The sequence below is a fragment of the Elgaria multicarinata genome, chromosome 8 (genome assembly GCF_023053635.1).
Source record: "Elgaria multicarinata webbii isolate HBS135686 ecotype San Diego chromosome 8, rElgMul1.1.pri, whole genome shotgun sequence".
NCBI lineage: Eukaryota > Metazoa > Chordata > Lepidosauria > Squamata > Anguidae > Elgaria > Elgaria multicarinata.
The window spans coordinates 94,773,904-94,789,780 of record NC_086178.1 but is presented as its reverse complement, the minus strand read 5'-3'; the positions used below and the strand labels follow the sequence as shown (position 1 = coordinate 94,789,780).

General features: G+C 42.5%; 1 protein-coding gene across 1 annotated transcript in view; it reads right to left on the bottom strand.

Moving 5' to 3' along the window:
• The window catches only part of CTNNA3 (catenin alpha 3), a 902,456-nt gene that overhangs the window by 458,790 nt on the left and 427,789 nt on the right, over positions 1-15,877 (bottom strand). The window contains exon 9 of the mRNA XM_063133292.1: positions 12,166-12,318. Within this exon, the coding sequence (XP_062989362.1) occupies positions 12,166-12,318 (153 nt within the window). The remainder of the gene's footprint in view (positions 1-12,165; positions 12,319-15,877) is intronic.

The following is a 15,877-nucleotide window of genomic DNA, read 5'->3' as shown; positions in this document are numbered from 1 at the left end:
TCTCTTCTGAGGAAAGTTGGCTCACTAAATGTTGAATGAAACTCTGTTCATATTGGTAGATGAAGGAAGCAGAAGGCTAAGAGGAAGACTCTTTTCTTTTTCCTAAAGCTTTTAAAACTTGATTTTGTTCTGACTTTATACTGCTAGTTTTACCCTACCCTGTGCCTGTTTGGTGCATTCTCTTCCCCTCCTTATTGTTTTATTATGATTTTATTAGAATGTAAGCCTATGCGGCAGGGTCTTGCTATTTACTGTTTTACTCTGTACAGCACCATGTACATTGATGGTGCTATATAAATAAATAAATAAATAAATAAATAATAAGACTGGAAGGAGTAGGGGCCATGCCCATAGCTTCTTTCAAAAACATTAAAAGAGTATTATTAAAAATGGATCCACAGTTGCACCTGAAATGCTCATGGATAGTGAAAATTGGGAGGCTATTTTACCAAATATGCTCCAGGGGAGACTGAGCATTTTTCAATGGTTTAGGAGGAGCTTGAAGAAGGAAGCTTACCAAAATAAAATAAATTAGAAAAATATTTTCTGGTAAATTTTGGCTCCGCTCTAGCCCAAGGTATCCAACCTTGCCTAGACTGAGAAGAGTCAGAGCTAATGCTTCAGGTCACCTCATAGCGAGCTACGCCTGGAGCTATTTTTCATTCACCCATCCCATATAAATAAACATGGGCCACCAATGTTTAGAGTCAAGCCGAGCTTTCATTGAATTTCACATTGAATTTTTCAGTGGGGAAGAAGTATTCATCTAATACGCATGCAATTTATGCAAAAAAATTAATCTGCTTTGCTGTTTATTTGTCCAAACTCTCACGAGACGTAACAATGGAGTTGTACAGAATCCACACACACACACCAACACATGAATTTCAGTTCAGCCCCAGTTTATATAGCATCTAAAATGTATGACATGCTACCCCATCTGACTACCCCCAAAGTTTTCTCAGTTGACTTCCTTCAGAGCCAGTTCATTAGATCTAGCTGAACCACATCAATTACCACTCTTATTTTGCCCAGAACTATCCCTATTCTTTGGTACCTTCTTTTGGTAAATCATTGTCTATTTTTGGTCCAGGTTTTCACTTCTGGACAAATTTTCATCAGCATGAGTTCATAGCATTACTGCTCTTCTTAGGGATGCCAGGTTGACTTTCCCCTATATTCATTTATAGTTCATTATTCATTCAAGTTCTTTAATAAATTTGGAGAATTTTGTAAATTAAAAGGAAATTCTCATCCATCCCAACTTCGTCTTTCAATCCTCAGCCCTGAATTAAACATCTGAACGGAGTACAGGTTTTCTTGACTCTAGTGCACAAGCACATATAAATACATGCGGATGGATCCAGGATATGAGGCTTCTCTTCCATCCCCCTGTAATTGTCTACACCCAGATAGAATGTGTTAGTGAATGTCTTGGAGTTGCAGCTATTCTGGAAAAAGTACAACTTGATCTGTTGTGGGATTAAATGCAGACTGGACCAATTATCTTCTCCCCTGCCTATACACACATTCATGAAACCATTCATCCCCTGCAGAAGCAATTTCCAGGAGGAGGTGAGTGTGGTGTTATACCCCACAAGTCAATTCCAAATGTATGTCTGCAGTTTGTAAGTCTGTGGTTTTTAGAATGTTGGCCTGAGTGGGCGGAGTTAGAATGTCTTGGGAGGGGGGAGGAGTGATATATAAGGGAATGACTGAGGGAGTTGAGAGAACTTTTTAGGAAATCTTTTCAGGGGGACTTGTTAGGTACCCTTAGAGTCTGTAGTGCTCTCTGTGTTTATGGTACTTAAGTTCTGGGAAATTTGAGAGTCAGTGTAGTGAGTGGTGTCTTTAGAGTGCGGTGTGCACGTAGTGGATGTATATTAGTCAATACTGAGAATAAAGAAAGTTCAGGAGTGATTGTGTGAGAAAAAGGAAAGCGCGTATGTGAATGAGTGACAGGATAGTATGAAAGGTTTCAAAAAGGTTTTTAAATGTTGTTATTTGAAACAAAGCTTATGAACTTTTAAAAATAAATTTTGATTGTTTTGTTTTTAAACTACCACAAAAAGCCCACGTGTCTGTTTGGCATTTATCATGTTAAGTTTAAACATATAACACCCACTCTGACACTCATTCACCTAAGCAGATATAACGCACAGCGCATTATTATATATATTAAAATCCATTCTCCATTTTAACCCCTTTCTCCACATAGTTTGGAGGAAGGTGGTTTTTATCCCTTGCCTCAGGCGTATCAAGCGGTGGTGCTTGGCTTGAACAGGGAGTAGCCTCGGCCGGGTCTGGTGTTCAGATCCTGTGTTGCCCCATAAGAAGTGGTGGCAGCCGTGAGGTCTGGTGTTCAGAGCCTGTGTCATGGCATAATAAGTGGTGGCAGCGTCGGGATCTGAAGTAGACTCTGTTCATTTATAGTGACAGAAGTCAAAAAGGATTTTATTTCTGAACAGGACAGAGGGTGGTTACTGTAAAGCACTTCGGAGGTCCTTAGCTGTGAAAGTTACATATTACCTAAGTCAGAGGTTGCGCTAACAGGATTCTCTGACAGGATATTTTTGTCTGTGGTGAGATACATATTATAAAATATCAAGTTTACCACTCCTGACCTCAATTGAAAACTCCCAGTACCATTTTATTTATTAAGGTTAAGTCTCTGTCTGATAACAATGGATATCTTAGCTTTGAAGAAAGATGCCCTTTCAGACAGATGTAAACATTTAAATTTGCCAACTGAAGGAAAGTCAGTTGATGAAATGAAATGGGCTCTTATAGAATATTGCAGAGTTCATGCTGCAGTTGAAACTGAGGTAAATCCTCTGAGGCAAGTGCCTGTAGAAATGTCTCCTCAATACATTCAGCTAGAAAGAGAGAAATTATAACAATGAGAAGCTGACAGACAACTTGAATTAGAAAGAATAAAACAAAGAGATAGAGAATTGGAACAACAAGAAAGGCTGAGGGGAAAAGATCGAGATATAGAGCTAGAACGAATTGCTTTGGAAAAGAGAAAATTTGAGCGGGAAGATCAGAGGAGAATTGAGGAAGGGGCTAGACCTCCCAAATTATCTCCTAAAGACTTTACCTCTTATGTTGAGGGGCAAGATCCCCAAATTTTCTTCAATACCTTTGAAAAGGCAGCCATGATGTGGGAAGTAAAGCCACAAGATTATATGAAGTTTATCCCTAACTTGATCAAGGGAGACCTTGCTGAAATTTATAACAGTTTTCCTGTGGGGGAAGCTTTAGATTTTGCCTCATTTAAAACAGCAGTTTATAAAAGATTTCGCTATGGGCCTGAATATTTCCGGAAGAAAATTAGAAGCCTTAATGCTGTGTCATCCAAATCTTTTGTGGAGTTGGGACACAAATTAGCAGATCATTTTGAGAAATGGATCACCTGTGCTGAGGTGAAAACCAAACATGATTTAGTTGATCTGATGATTAAAGATCAATTAATTTTTCAAATCCCTCAAGATATAAGATTGCTGGTGAGAGATAGAGACCCAAAAACTTATCAAGATGCAGCTTCCCTGGCTGATCAATTTTCCTTAAACCGGGGCTATCATATGACCAGCAAGTCTACTAAAGAAAATAATATTAAACCAGGGTATAAACCTAATGGGGGTAAAAAGGAAGATGAGATAAATAAAAATCAGTTGCCAACAGAAAAGGTAGGAAACACCACCAAACCTCTGTTTGGAAAAACAGACCTCACATGTCATCATTGGGGGTTGGTGGGGCATATTAGACCATAATGTCCCAGGCTGAGGGAAGAGAAAAGTACCTCAGTAAGGAGAGTGGATATAAATAAAGATGCTGAACATCCCCAAAGTTCCCAGTGTTACACATTAGTATGGGAAAAATGAAAGAATCAGATCAATCTTTGTGGGAAGATGTTTTAATAAATGGAAGAAAGCATAAACAGCAGTGGAAGGCTTGTCAGAGAATTGTAGCGAATCTGGAGATGCTGAGGGCATGCCTCTGCAGTTGCCTAGCGACCCAGCTGAAGGAACTGCTGTGCCAGGAAACATCCTTGCAAAAACTGATACCATGTTTGCTTTACACACAGGAAATGATCCCAGCTTGGAGGCTTTAAGATCCAAAGCTGAGGCACAAGAAACCTCTTTCAGTGACACTCAGAAAGAACAGGTTTTCTGGGATCAGGGACTCTTATACCAAAAGTGGTTGCCCAAGAAGAAACAAGGAAGTTGGGGGGCTGAAAAGCAGCTTGTGGTACCAATACCATATAGGAACCAGCAGCTGAAATTAGGTCACGACTCCTTTTTGGCAGGCCACAAGGAGATAGGTAAAACCCGGAAAAGAATGATGGCTAATTATTACTGGCCAAATATCTTTAGGGAAGGCACAGAGTTTTACAAGTCCTGTGAGAGTTACCAGAGGGTGGGGAAAAGTAGGGACAAGGTCAAGGCTCCCCTAAATCCCCTACCACTTACCAACCAACCCTTTGTAAAGATAGGACTGAACCTGGTAGGACCCTTCCCTAGACCTACACAGATAAGAAAAAAGTTTCAAGTGACCATAATAGACTTTGCCACAAGGTTCCCGAAAGCTGAAACCCTTCGAAATGTTGATGCCTTGTCAGTAGCAGAAGCCCTATTAAAAATCTTTTGTTGCTGGGTTTTTATCCATAAAATTTTGAGGGAACAAGGCTCAGCTTTTCTCTGGGATGTAACGAGATGTTTGTGGAGGTGTTGTGGTGTCAAACATATAACATCCACTGCTTTCCACCCCCAAACAAATGGGCAGATGATTAAGACCTATTTGGCAGACCATCCCTTTGACTGGGACAAAGAATTGCCCTACTTTCTCTTTGATTGTTATGAAGTTCCCCAGGACTCCACTGAATTCTCCCCCTTTGAGCTGATGCTAGGAAGGAATGTACGTGGTCCCTTAAGTATTGGGAGGGACCTTGCATTATTCAAAATAAGACTGGAGCCCATTCCTCTATTAAGTCATCTGCTGATAGAGTGAATGGGAGAATGTTAGAAGCAGTCAAAGAAAAGTTTATTCTGGCCTCAGACGCTTCAGAGGTCAGAGATAGAGCAGAACTGTGGCAGACAGGGAACGATGTGATCCATCCCGTGGCTTACTCCAGCAGAAAGTTGAGAGAAAGAGAGAGAGAGAGAGAAGCTGTTCTGCTGTCCAAGAGAAGTGTCTGGCCATCGTTTGGGCTGTGAACAGGGTCGAGCCGTGCGTGTGGAGATGGTGGTTCATCTGGCAAGCGGGTCATCGGGCGCTGTTGTGGCTGCAACCCATGGAAAGTCACAACCAACTTTTGCAGCAGTGGTCGTGGCGGATCTGGAGCTTCAACGTGGAGATCCAGCATGTGGCAGGTCAGGAGAACATCATTGCGGATGGACTGTCTCGCCAGGAATCGTCCAGTTCACCAGTAAAGTGAGACTTTGTTGTGGACATTGTGATGCTCCTGGACTTTAAAAATTGGAGCCAAAAAGTGGACTAATAAAAACGTGGTTCATTTAACTTGTTGATGTTCCAAAAGGTTTGTATGTATGTATCTTGTTATTACTATTAATTGTTATGTATAAATGTTTAACCATTTTATTTCCCCAAACCCTATGTACAGGTCCAGGTATTAAACCAGCCCCATACTCGGGTTTTTTAAAAAAGGGGGGGGGAATATGTGGTGTTACACCCCACAAGTCAATTCCAAATGTATGTCTGCAGTTTGTAAGTATGTGGTTTTTAGAATGTTGGCCTGAGTGGGCGGAGTTAGAATGTCTTGGGAGGGGGGAGGAGTGATATATAAAGGAATGACTGAGGGAGTTGAGAGAACTTTTCAGGAAATCTTTTCAGGGGGACTTGTTAGGTACCCTTAGAGTCTGTAGTGCTCTCTGTGTTTATGGTACTTAAGTTCTGGGAAATTTGAGAGTCAGTGTAGTGAGTGGTGTCTTTAGAGTGTGGTGTGCACGTAGTGGATGTATATTAGTCAATATTTATTTATTTATTTATTTATTACACTTATATACCGCTCCCATAGCCAGGGCTCTCTGGGCAGTTTACAGAAATACTGAGAATACGCAATACTGAGAATAAAGAAAGTTCAAGAGTGATTGTGTGAGAAAAAGGAAAGCGCGTATGTGAATGAGTGACAGGATTGTATGAAAGGTTTCAAAAAGGTTTTTAAATGTTGTTATTTGAAACAAAGCTTATGAACTTTTAAAAATAAATTTTGATTGTTTTTATTATTATTATTATTATTATTTATTTATTTATATAGCACCATCAATGTACATGGTGCTGTACAGAGTAAAACAGTAAATAGCAAGACCCTGCCGCATAGGCTTACAATCTAATAAAATCATAGTAAAACAATAAGGAGGGGAAGAGAATGCAAACAGGTACAGGGTAGCGTAAGCAAACAGGCACAGGGTAGGGTAAAACTAACAGTAGAAAGTAACAGTAGAAGTCTGCACAACATCAAGTTTTAAAAGCTTTAGGAAAAAGAAAAGTTTTTAGTTGAGCTTTAAAAGCTGTGGTTGAACTTGTAGTTCTCAAATGTTCTGGAAGAGCGTTCCAGGCGTAAGGGGCAGCAGACGAAAATGGACGAAGCCGAGCAAGGGAAGTAGAGGCCCTTGGGCAGGCGAGAAACATGGCAACAAAACATGGCAACAAAACATGGTTTTGTTTTTAAACTACCACAAAAAGCCCATGTGTCTGTTTGGCATTTATCATCTTAAGTTTACACCTATAACACCCACTCTGACAATCATTCACCTAAGCAGATATAACTCACAGCGCATTATTATATATACCGTATTTTCCGGCGTATAAGACGACTGGGCGTATAAGACGACTTTTGGGAAGATCTTCCTGGGTTAAAAAGTCATCTTATACTGGGCGTATAAGACGACCCCAAACTTTTGAGAAGATTTTCCTGGGTTAAAAAGTAGTCTTATATGCCAGAAAATACAGTATTAAAATCCATTCTCCATTTTAACCCCTTTCTCCACATAGTTTGGAGGAAGGTGGTTTTTATCCCTTGCCTCAGGCGTATCAAGCGGTGGTGCTTGGCTTGAGCAGGGAGTAGCCTCGGCCGGGTCTGGTGTTCAGAGCCTGTGTCGCCCCATAAGAAGTGGTGGCAGCAGTGAGGTCTGGTGTTCAGAGCCTGTGTCGTGGCAGTGAGGATTTCAAGAATTGTAGTTTCGGCTTAAGTAGGGGGTGGAGGGGGGTTTCTTCCTTTCTTTTTCTTTTTTAAACAACAGCAGCTTTGCCACCACTCCAAGTGGCCACTTGGCTGATCTGGCCACATTCTTGCGACAGGCTGGAATGGCACTACAGCATGAGTAGATTAAGTCTTCTGAGGGCATTTTAGAAACACAGAGTTGGAAGGGACCTCAGAGGTCATCTAGCCCAACCCCCTGTTCCATGCAGGCTCTGAACTGCAAGGTACAGCTACAACATCCCTGACAAATGTCCACCCAGCCTCTGCTTAAATACCTCAAGCGACAGAGAACCCACCACTTCCTGAGGCAGGATATTTTGCTGCTGAACAGCTCTCCATGTTAGAAAAATTCTAATGTTTGCCCAAAATCTGCTTCCCTGCAATTTCCACCCGTTGGATCTAGCCCTGTCCTCAGGAGCAACAGAAAACAAGTTTGCTCTATTTTCTTCAGGACAGCCTTTTAGATATTTGAAGACAGTTATCACATCTCCCCTTAATTTTCTCATAACCCTTCCTTCTCCATGCTAAACATACCCATCTTTTCCAACCATTCCTCATGGTACTTGGTTTCCAGATCCCTTGCCACCCCAGTTGCTCTTCTATGGACGCACTCCAAGCTGTCAATGTCCTTCTTAAAATGATGTGCCCAAAACTAGACACCGTACCCCAAATGCAGCCTGACTAATGCAGAACAGAGCAGAATGATGATTTGCCATGAACAAAGTAAAATGAAGTAAACAGCTATGGCCAGTTCACTAAACACCTTGCTTCAGCAACCGGTGGCGGTGCATCATCGTGAGGTAAGGAGCACTTGGGCAGTGATCCTTGATGTGAGCACTTGTAACCCTCCTGTTCCACATCAGTGTCCCTATTTTCATTTATGAAATGTTGGAGGGTATGACTATTGTAGTGCTTGGCCAACATGAGCTATTCTCAACTGGAACTGAAAGCCTAAACATAGGCCATTTCTACACCTGCCTTTTTCTCTGGGATCATCCTTGTGCATCTAAATGCCACACAGGGGATCCCGGGAAGAGGCAGGGACGATCCTTCCATTTTCCTGGAATAATCTTTAGGTGTAGAAAGAGCCACACACTACTTTTACAGAGTACCAATTTCAGAGGCTGATAGCTCTTCTAAAAACCAGGCCCCATAAGGCTTCTTTTGGGAAGCAGGAAAAGCTGGAGGTATTCATTCATATACATTTTAATGGCTTGCACTCATTTGCTTCTTTGTTATCTTCTTCATCAAGGATGGGGAACGTGTGGCCCTCCAGATATTGTTGGACTATTGTTGGTCCTATCATCCCTCACCATTCATTATGCTGGCTAGGGCTAATGGGAGTTGCTGTCCAACAACATCTGGAGAGACACACATTCCCCAACCCTCTTCTAGATGGGTGGAAAAAACTGTTTTGTTCTGCCAGGCTTTGAATGTCTCCTAGTCAGCTGTATTTTATAGGTTGTTTTGGTGAGGTATTGCTCTCTCTCAAATATTTCTTTCAAATATGTATTAAAGGACAGTTTAGTTGTACATTTTATTACTAGCAAACTGACTTGAGGGATCCGGTTGGTGCCAAAACGTGGGGTAAACTGTATTGTTGCTCAGTGTAAATCAGATACTTGTGAAAAAAAGTGATTAATTTAGCCCAAATCTCTATTATGAGAGGATATGAAGAATTGCATGGGCACACTTCTCCAGCAGCCACTTTAGCATCTATCATCATTGGTGGATCAGCCAAAATCTAATTATTTTGTTTGTGAAACTAATTATTTAGCAGAGCATCTCACATGTAGCAACAAAAGGCAATTCTAAGGAACTCAACTCCCACTGCAAATTTCCAGATTCCATCCCTGTTGACTCCCCCTTTCCAAAGAAACTTCAGCAAAATGCTGTAATATTTATGAAGGATTCTTCACACAGCCTCAGCTGGGAACGATAATAACTGCATTCATTTAAGCTCAGTCGGCTGATTTCTTTCCTTTTCATGTTTCGTATAGTGTTGTGCTAACCAGTTCCCATTCAGTTTTGATATTTTTTTAAAAAAATGCTTACCTTTATCATGCCCCCACCCAAAATAAAGGTTGTAGAGCAGTTTGCACATTTGAAGGGTCACACATGTGATTAATAATAATAAAAAGCAAGCCAACGCATTTCCATGAATTCTTAAGCTGATTCCAATCCAGAAAAGCACAATCCACTGGGAAGTTCTCTTGCACAACCTCCACTGAAAGAGATAGAAACTGCACCAAGGCATAGTTCTCTTGCACAACTCCTTCCATTTCAAAAGGACTGAAATCAAACCAGAGGGGTGGAGGGGATCTGCAAAACTAAATTCCATGATGACAGAACTGCTTCTCTGCACACATTGAGCCATTTGTCACATCAGAGTCTTCCATTCTAATCCATCTGGAATCTTTATGTACAAATGCTACTATTAAAAAAAAAAACCCAACAGATTCTTGTAGCACCTTAAAGTCTAAGAAATTTAGGGTGCAAACCTATGCATGTTCAGACAGAAAATAAAGTCCTACAACTCCATTTGTAGGAATCCCCCCGGTCGCCGTCTAAACATGCATAGGATTGTGCCCATATTTATTCAGGCATAAGTTTTTGCAGACACTGCCCACTTCATCAGATGCAACCAGTTGCACTGGAAAGTGTCCACAAAAGCTTTTGCCAGAATGAATACATTTGTTCATCTTGAAGGTGCCATAAGAATCCTTGTCGGTTTTGCTGCAACAAACTCACGCTGCTACGCCTCTGGAAATCCTTCTGTAGCCATCACACCAACAAATAACTGCCAGAAACCTTGCACCATTTTCACAAGGGACAGCAAAAAAAATAAAGAAACACCCTCAACCACATGTGTGATATTTCCAGCACATGAGAATGTTATTAAGGCAGAATAAAACACAAAAGACGCCAACGTTGCCAATGTAGTTTTTACCTGACATTTGCATTACAGAAAAGCCGATTTATGCCTCACTTGTGGAAAGGCCCTTTAGTACCTTTTCCATGTTGCTTTGCATCCCAGAAATGCCACAGGTCGTTTCACAGATGCATGTCATACCTAGCTTCCGGGAAATGGAGGGTGGAGAAAGGCAGAAGCAATTTGGAGCCAGTAAAAGCAGATCTCTTAGTAGACCAAAACAGCAACAGTGCCTGACCCAGTGAGCTTCTCTCTTGCAAGCTAACTCAGTTGGGAGAGCCTGACTCCAGGTTTGAGGGGACCCTGGGTACAGTGCCTTGTGGAGGGACCCCTCCTCTGTCAGTGTCCTCCCCCCATGGGCTTGCATGGTGGCAGGAGGCACTAACATACTGAGCATCAAGCAGCACTAGTTGGCCGAGCGTAGCTGCTATTTTAACTTCCCACAATGCTTCAGAGTGATGCTGCATCAGAAACATTGTGGGAATTTAACATGGCAGCTAGACCTAGCTGCCCACCACTGTTCAGAGTGCTCGGTTGGCTTTGTTTTTAAATGGGGCCTAGGGCAATCATCAGCAGAAGGCTCAGCTGGGGCCACAGCAGCTGCCCATCAATGCTAGGTCAGGTGCTAATGTTGGCCCTGTTGATAGTTATTACTTGAAAGCAGTACTAAGCTATGGTGGAGGTAGGTAGATCGTAGATTGCAATCTGCTGGTAGCTCACTGGATGATTTGCAGTAGATTGGAAAGGGTTTCTGATTTCCAAGTCCCAAGACATGAGGCAGCCATCTTGCTAAGCAAGGCATGTTGTGAAGCTAAGCAGGTCTGGGTCTGGTCAATGCTTGGGAGGGAGTCCACCTGAGAACCACAGTTAGCCACCTTGAGTTCCACAATGGAAGAAAGATGGGATATAAATGTAATAAATAAATAGGTGTTTAACAAGAAGAACAGCTAAAAGGCTCTGTCCTCCATCCCAAATCAGGCTGTTTAAGGCAAAGTGAAGAGTGCATTTTTGTGTTGGAAGGACTGCAAACTCAGGCCTTAGCTAGACCTACCTTTTATTCCACAATGGAGGAGGGAAGATCCCATGATGTGATTATCACGAGATCCTTCCTCCATTTACACGTGAGGCGCAACAACCTCAGGAGGAGAGGCATCGCACCCGCCATTTATTTTTTTAAAAAAAGCAACAGGATGCTGAAAGGTTAGTTTTTTAAAATTAATAATTTAATTTCCCCACTCACACCTACCCCCAATGGGAGCAGCTCCTGGCTTCGCATGGAGCTGGGTCGACCCGCGGCAATGGGCCACACATTCTGCAGTCTCGGGCTCAGCCCAAGACCGTGGAAAAACCAGGCCCAAAGTGTAGGACTCTAGGGAGGGATGATCTCTCCCAGATCCTGGGATAAAGCCCCGTCTAGCTAAGGCCACAGTCATCTCAGTGTATGACCTGGAGGAGGCAGTAGGTAATTTGCTCCAGCCCCTGAACTGCTATTTTTCACCTGGCTCCCTCTCTAGCAACCCCACCCACCCCTCCACACAATTTCTGGGCTCGAATTTGGTGGATGTCAGGACTTTAGTCGAAAACAAAGTAGATCCTGCAACCCTGAAGTCTGCCCACCCCTGAACTATGTGTCAACTTCATGTGGGGATTTTTTTTTTGTATGAATCTACCATAATAATCAAACCGTACATAACCCACTTGTGGTTATAAAGGGTCTAGGACTATACGACATATTCACAAGATAATTCCAACAAGAGTACCAAGAAAAACAACAGTATGCTAAAAGCACCTCCAGGATGGACAAAGAAAGAGTCAGGCCATACGACAATATTTAAGTGGATAAAAGCTATTACGGAAAACTAAATCTACGTTGCTGGGAATACAATCACTAATGCAATCTTCAACCCACTATACGTACTTATGCAACAAAAACACGCACAAAAAGGAAATACTGAATGAGAAACTCACGTCATCCCAAGTTCAGATTTCACTGCGTTGTGATCAAACTCACCTCAATAAGTCTGCATGTGTGCTCTTTAAATATGGCAGCATATTCCTTTATTTCCTTTTCTCGTCCACTTTTAGCAGCTTCAGTGAGCACTAGGAGTGGAATAGTCGTGTCCAAGAAGGAGTCTGAGATATGATCAATGATAGCTTTGCGAAGCTGGAAAAAGAAAGTACCATCAATACAAGCATATATATCATGGCATTGTACATAAATTCTTGTAAATGTCATCCTATGTGCTAAATCCAACCTAACCAATATAAATGAGTAGACTTATCATCAATGCAGTAAAGCAATTTACTTCTAAATTGTTTTCGGTCCACTACATCCATGATCACTCAGTTCACACATTATGAGCTTCTCCAGATGAGTGTTTTAAAGCACGCTTGTGACTGGCCACTCACAGATCTTTGAGGGGTCATTTTAACGATGCTGTGCTCCTCCTGTGCTTCTCCTGCTCGTCTCCCATTCCTTCCACCATTTTTCATTATAAAATAATCTGCATTAAATGTGACTCTTCCAAGTTACAATGCGATTTCCTCCCATGTGCAGGAGAGGGTTTGCTATAAAATGCCCACTAGAGGGCGCTGTCCAACTAAACTGAATGGGCCACATGGTCGCTTCTCTTCCTGCTCTCTTCCTCCGTATAGTTGCAGCTCGTTGCAGAAGCAGAACAGATGCAGCTTCAGAGCCAGTGGTAAGGGAACACAATCAAGGGGCATGGCTAGATGGGGCGATATCCCAGGGATTGTCCCAGGAACACCCCTGTGCATCCACATGCCGCACAAGGGATCCCAGAGCAGGGAAGGACGATCCCTCCCTTTCCCTGAGGTAACAGGCACCACTTTTATCCTGACTTATCCCGTCATCTCGGGATGATCCCAAGGCCACCAGAGGTGTGGGCCGCTGTCTCGGTTTCATCCCAGCTCCTAACGAGTAACCATTGAGGGTGGGGTGGGGTGAGCAGGAGGTTTTTTTAAAAAATACCATTTTCACTGAAGAGCTCCTGCGCTCATTTCTGATATAAAAAAAACCAAAATGGTGGGCATGACTCCTCTTCCTCCTGGGACATCACACGCCATGCGTAGACTGAGGGGGAGGATCTCGGGATCAGCATATCACGAGATCCTCCCCATCCACCACCACCCCCCCCGGTCTAGACATGCGATATGTTTCTCACCAGAACAGATATTCACTCATAATAGAAAGTGTTGTTTGAATCATCCTTTTGATGCCAGACCAAACAAAAAATGTAATCCTGTACACTAAAACCACTCCATGCTTGCTCAGTCATTGTCACTGAAAACCTATCCAAATAGAAAACCCCGACGTCACTTCAAGAAGATATGTTAGGAAGGTTGTTTGGAAATCTGCACAAACGAGTCAATTCATGCACTCCAAGGGGGTCACACAGATCAGTTCCCATCTCATGCTCTGACCCCATGCCACTCCACTGACCAACTTTATGGTGGGAGTAGATCATTTGGTAAGTGCGTACACACACGATCATCATTTGGAGCAGGCAACATGTGAAACCAATTGCAAGTACCCACCATGTGGTGCCTGCATCACGACAACCCGGTTTTGGACTGTAATTACTAACATGATCAATTGGGTTGAATTATTCACTGTGAAATAGGCTCTTGCTGTTTTCTTATCAGTACAAATGAAAATATTACATTAATGCATTTATTTATTCATTTGATTTATAGCTGGCCATTCTAGCAGGAAATGGTGCTCAAATGCAATACAAAACTCAACAAAGGGCTTTCAAAATCATTTAAAAGTGTGTGTGTGGGGGGGGGGAGAGAGAGAGACACTAATTGATTTACTTCCAAAGGAGTAAATGTATTCTTTTTAGAATGTATTTTTCAGTCTCCTGTTCTAAGTGTTTCGCAAGAGAAGAAATGCTTTCTAGGAGCCAGCAACCCTCCACAATTTGAAAATGCCTTGACTTTTTTTATAGGTATACTTGAAGTAACTTTAGACTCTGGATTTAATGGACTTAAGGGGTGCTCCCTGTTTAGACTGTAATGTGTATTTCTTTAAAATGTGGTAAGCCAACCTGGCTGTGTTTAGGGGGCCGTCCTGTCCTGAGTGTATGGCACATCTTTTGCCATTGTCCAAGGTTAAGAGCAGGAAGTATGGTTTTGTAATGCCAGACCTCTGCAGGGCAGTGAGAGTAGTCAAAATGATCTGCCTTTGGGGACTTCTGGATCCAATATGTCTAGGGTGACCATATTTGGGAAACCAAAAAAGAGGACACCTAGTGTGTGTGTGGGGAAGCAGCTTTCTGAGTCCTGCAGAAAGTACGTTATTCCCCGCCACCTTAAAGAACCTGATTGGAGTGGAGGAGGGGAAAGGATTTCATTCTGCACCACCACCATCCACTCCAATTGGGGCCTTTTCTATAATGTCCACGAATGACCCACTTTCCCCTTTAAGACCTCAATTGGAGCTCGGGGTGGGGGAATGACATGCCTCAAGAAAGCATGTCATTCCCTCCTGCCATGCTAACGGCAGCCTTAAAGGGGAAGGTGTGTCATTCCAGGACATTATTGAAAATTATAGAAAATCCCCCCTGACACCATGGAAAGAACAAAAACCAGGACAAATCCGGGGAAATCCTGACAGTTGGTCACCCTAAATATGTCTCCAGTTCTTTCTTGCTGTTGATACTGATGGCTGTTCTGTCCAGGGCCAATTGAGGCCACCACTTCCTAAACTGCCCCAGTTGCTCCATCAATGGTGGCTTATGAAGTCCACTTCCAGGTAGAAACTGGAATGGACCAAGAATACAATTAGCAAAAGGGGCTGGAATAGGCATAGTAAGCAGAGACGTTGTGCCCCACCAGTTTTTGCAAATGACATTTGCTCCTGCAATAACGGGGAGAATATTTGACAATAGCAAAATACCACCACTGCCACCCACAAAGTATGCATCTGTGTTAAAAGGAAGCATCAGAGGGCGGAAAAGAAATCTTAGCATCTTTAGAACACTACATGCACCAGTGATGTATTGCCAGCGAAGTGCAGTGAAAAGGTCCTGAAAAAAATAGATAATGACTCACTATCTACAGTTCCATAAGGATCTAAAGAAATAAAGTCTATAGCATCTACTGAAGAGCTACCAGCAGCAAAGAGGCAGGTGTTACCCATGGGAATTTTAAAGTTCAAACCCTTTCTCAAGAAAAACTATATATGCATACCATAAGAGAAGCATTTTTTAGAGCGACAGTGTAAGATGGAAATAACAAGAACATTTGCTGAAAACGGAAGCAGATGCTTCCAATCTCCTTCCCACAGCCTGGCCAGAGTTGCATAAATGTAGCTGTATCATGCTATATCTTCAGACCCTTGAACAGTGGTGTAGTGATACATTTTGAAATGGAGGCGCACATCATGACAGTCCCCATGGCCACACCCAAAAGGAAAGGCAAACATTTCAGGCAGCTGTGTCTATGAATATCAACAAACCAGCTCTAGCAGTTTTCGTGTCTACCAAGAGCAGGTCCCTTATAAAATTATTGGCTCCTATTTGCCCAGTTCAAGCCATGGCCAACCCAAAATACTTTGCTTTACATTATAGCTCCCAACTATATATCATTGCTGAGAAAATTCATCCTCCCCACTCTGACCCTGCTCCTGGGAGAACTGCAGCTAAACTCAGAGGGAAAAGGGAATGCTAAGGATGGCAGTGTTGAGTTATGGCTTTAGA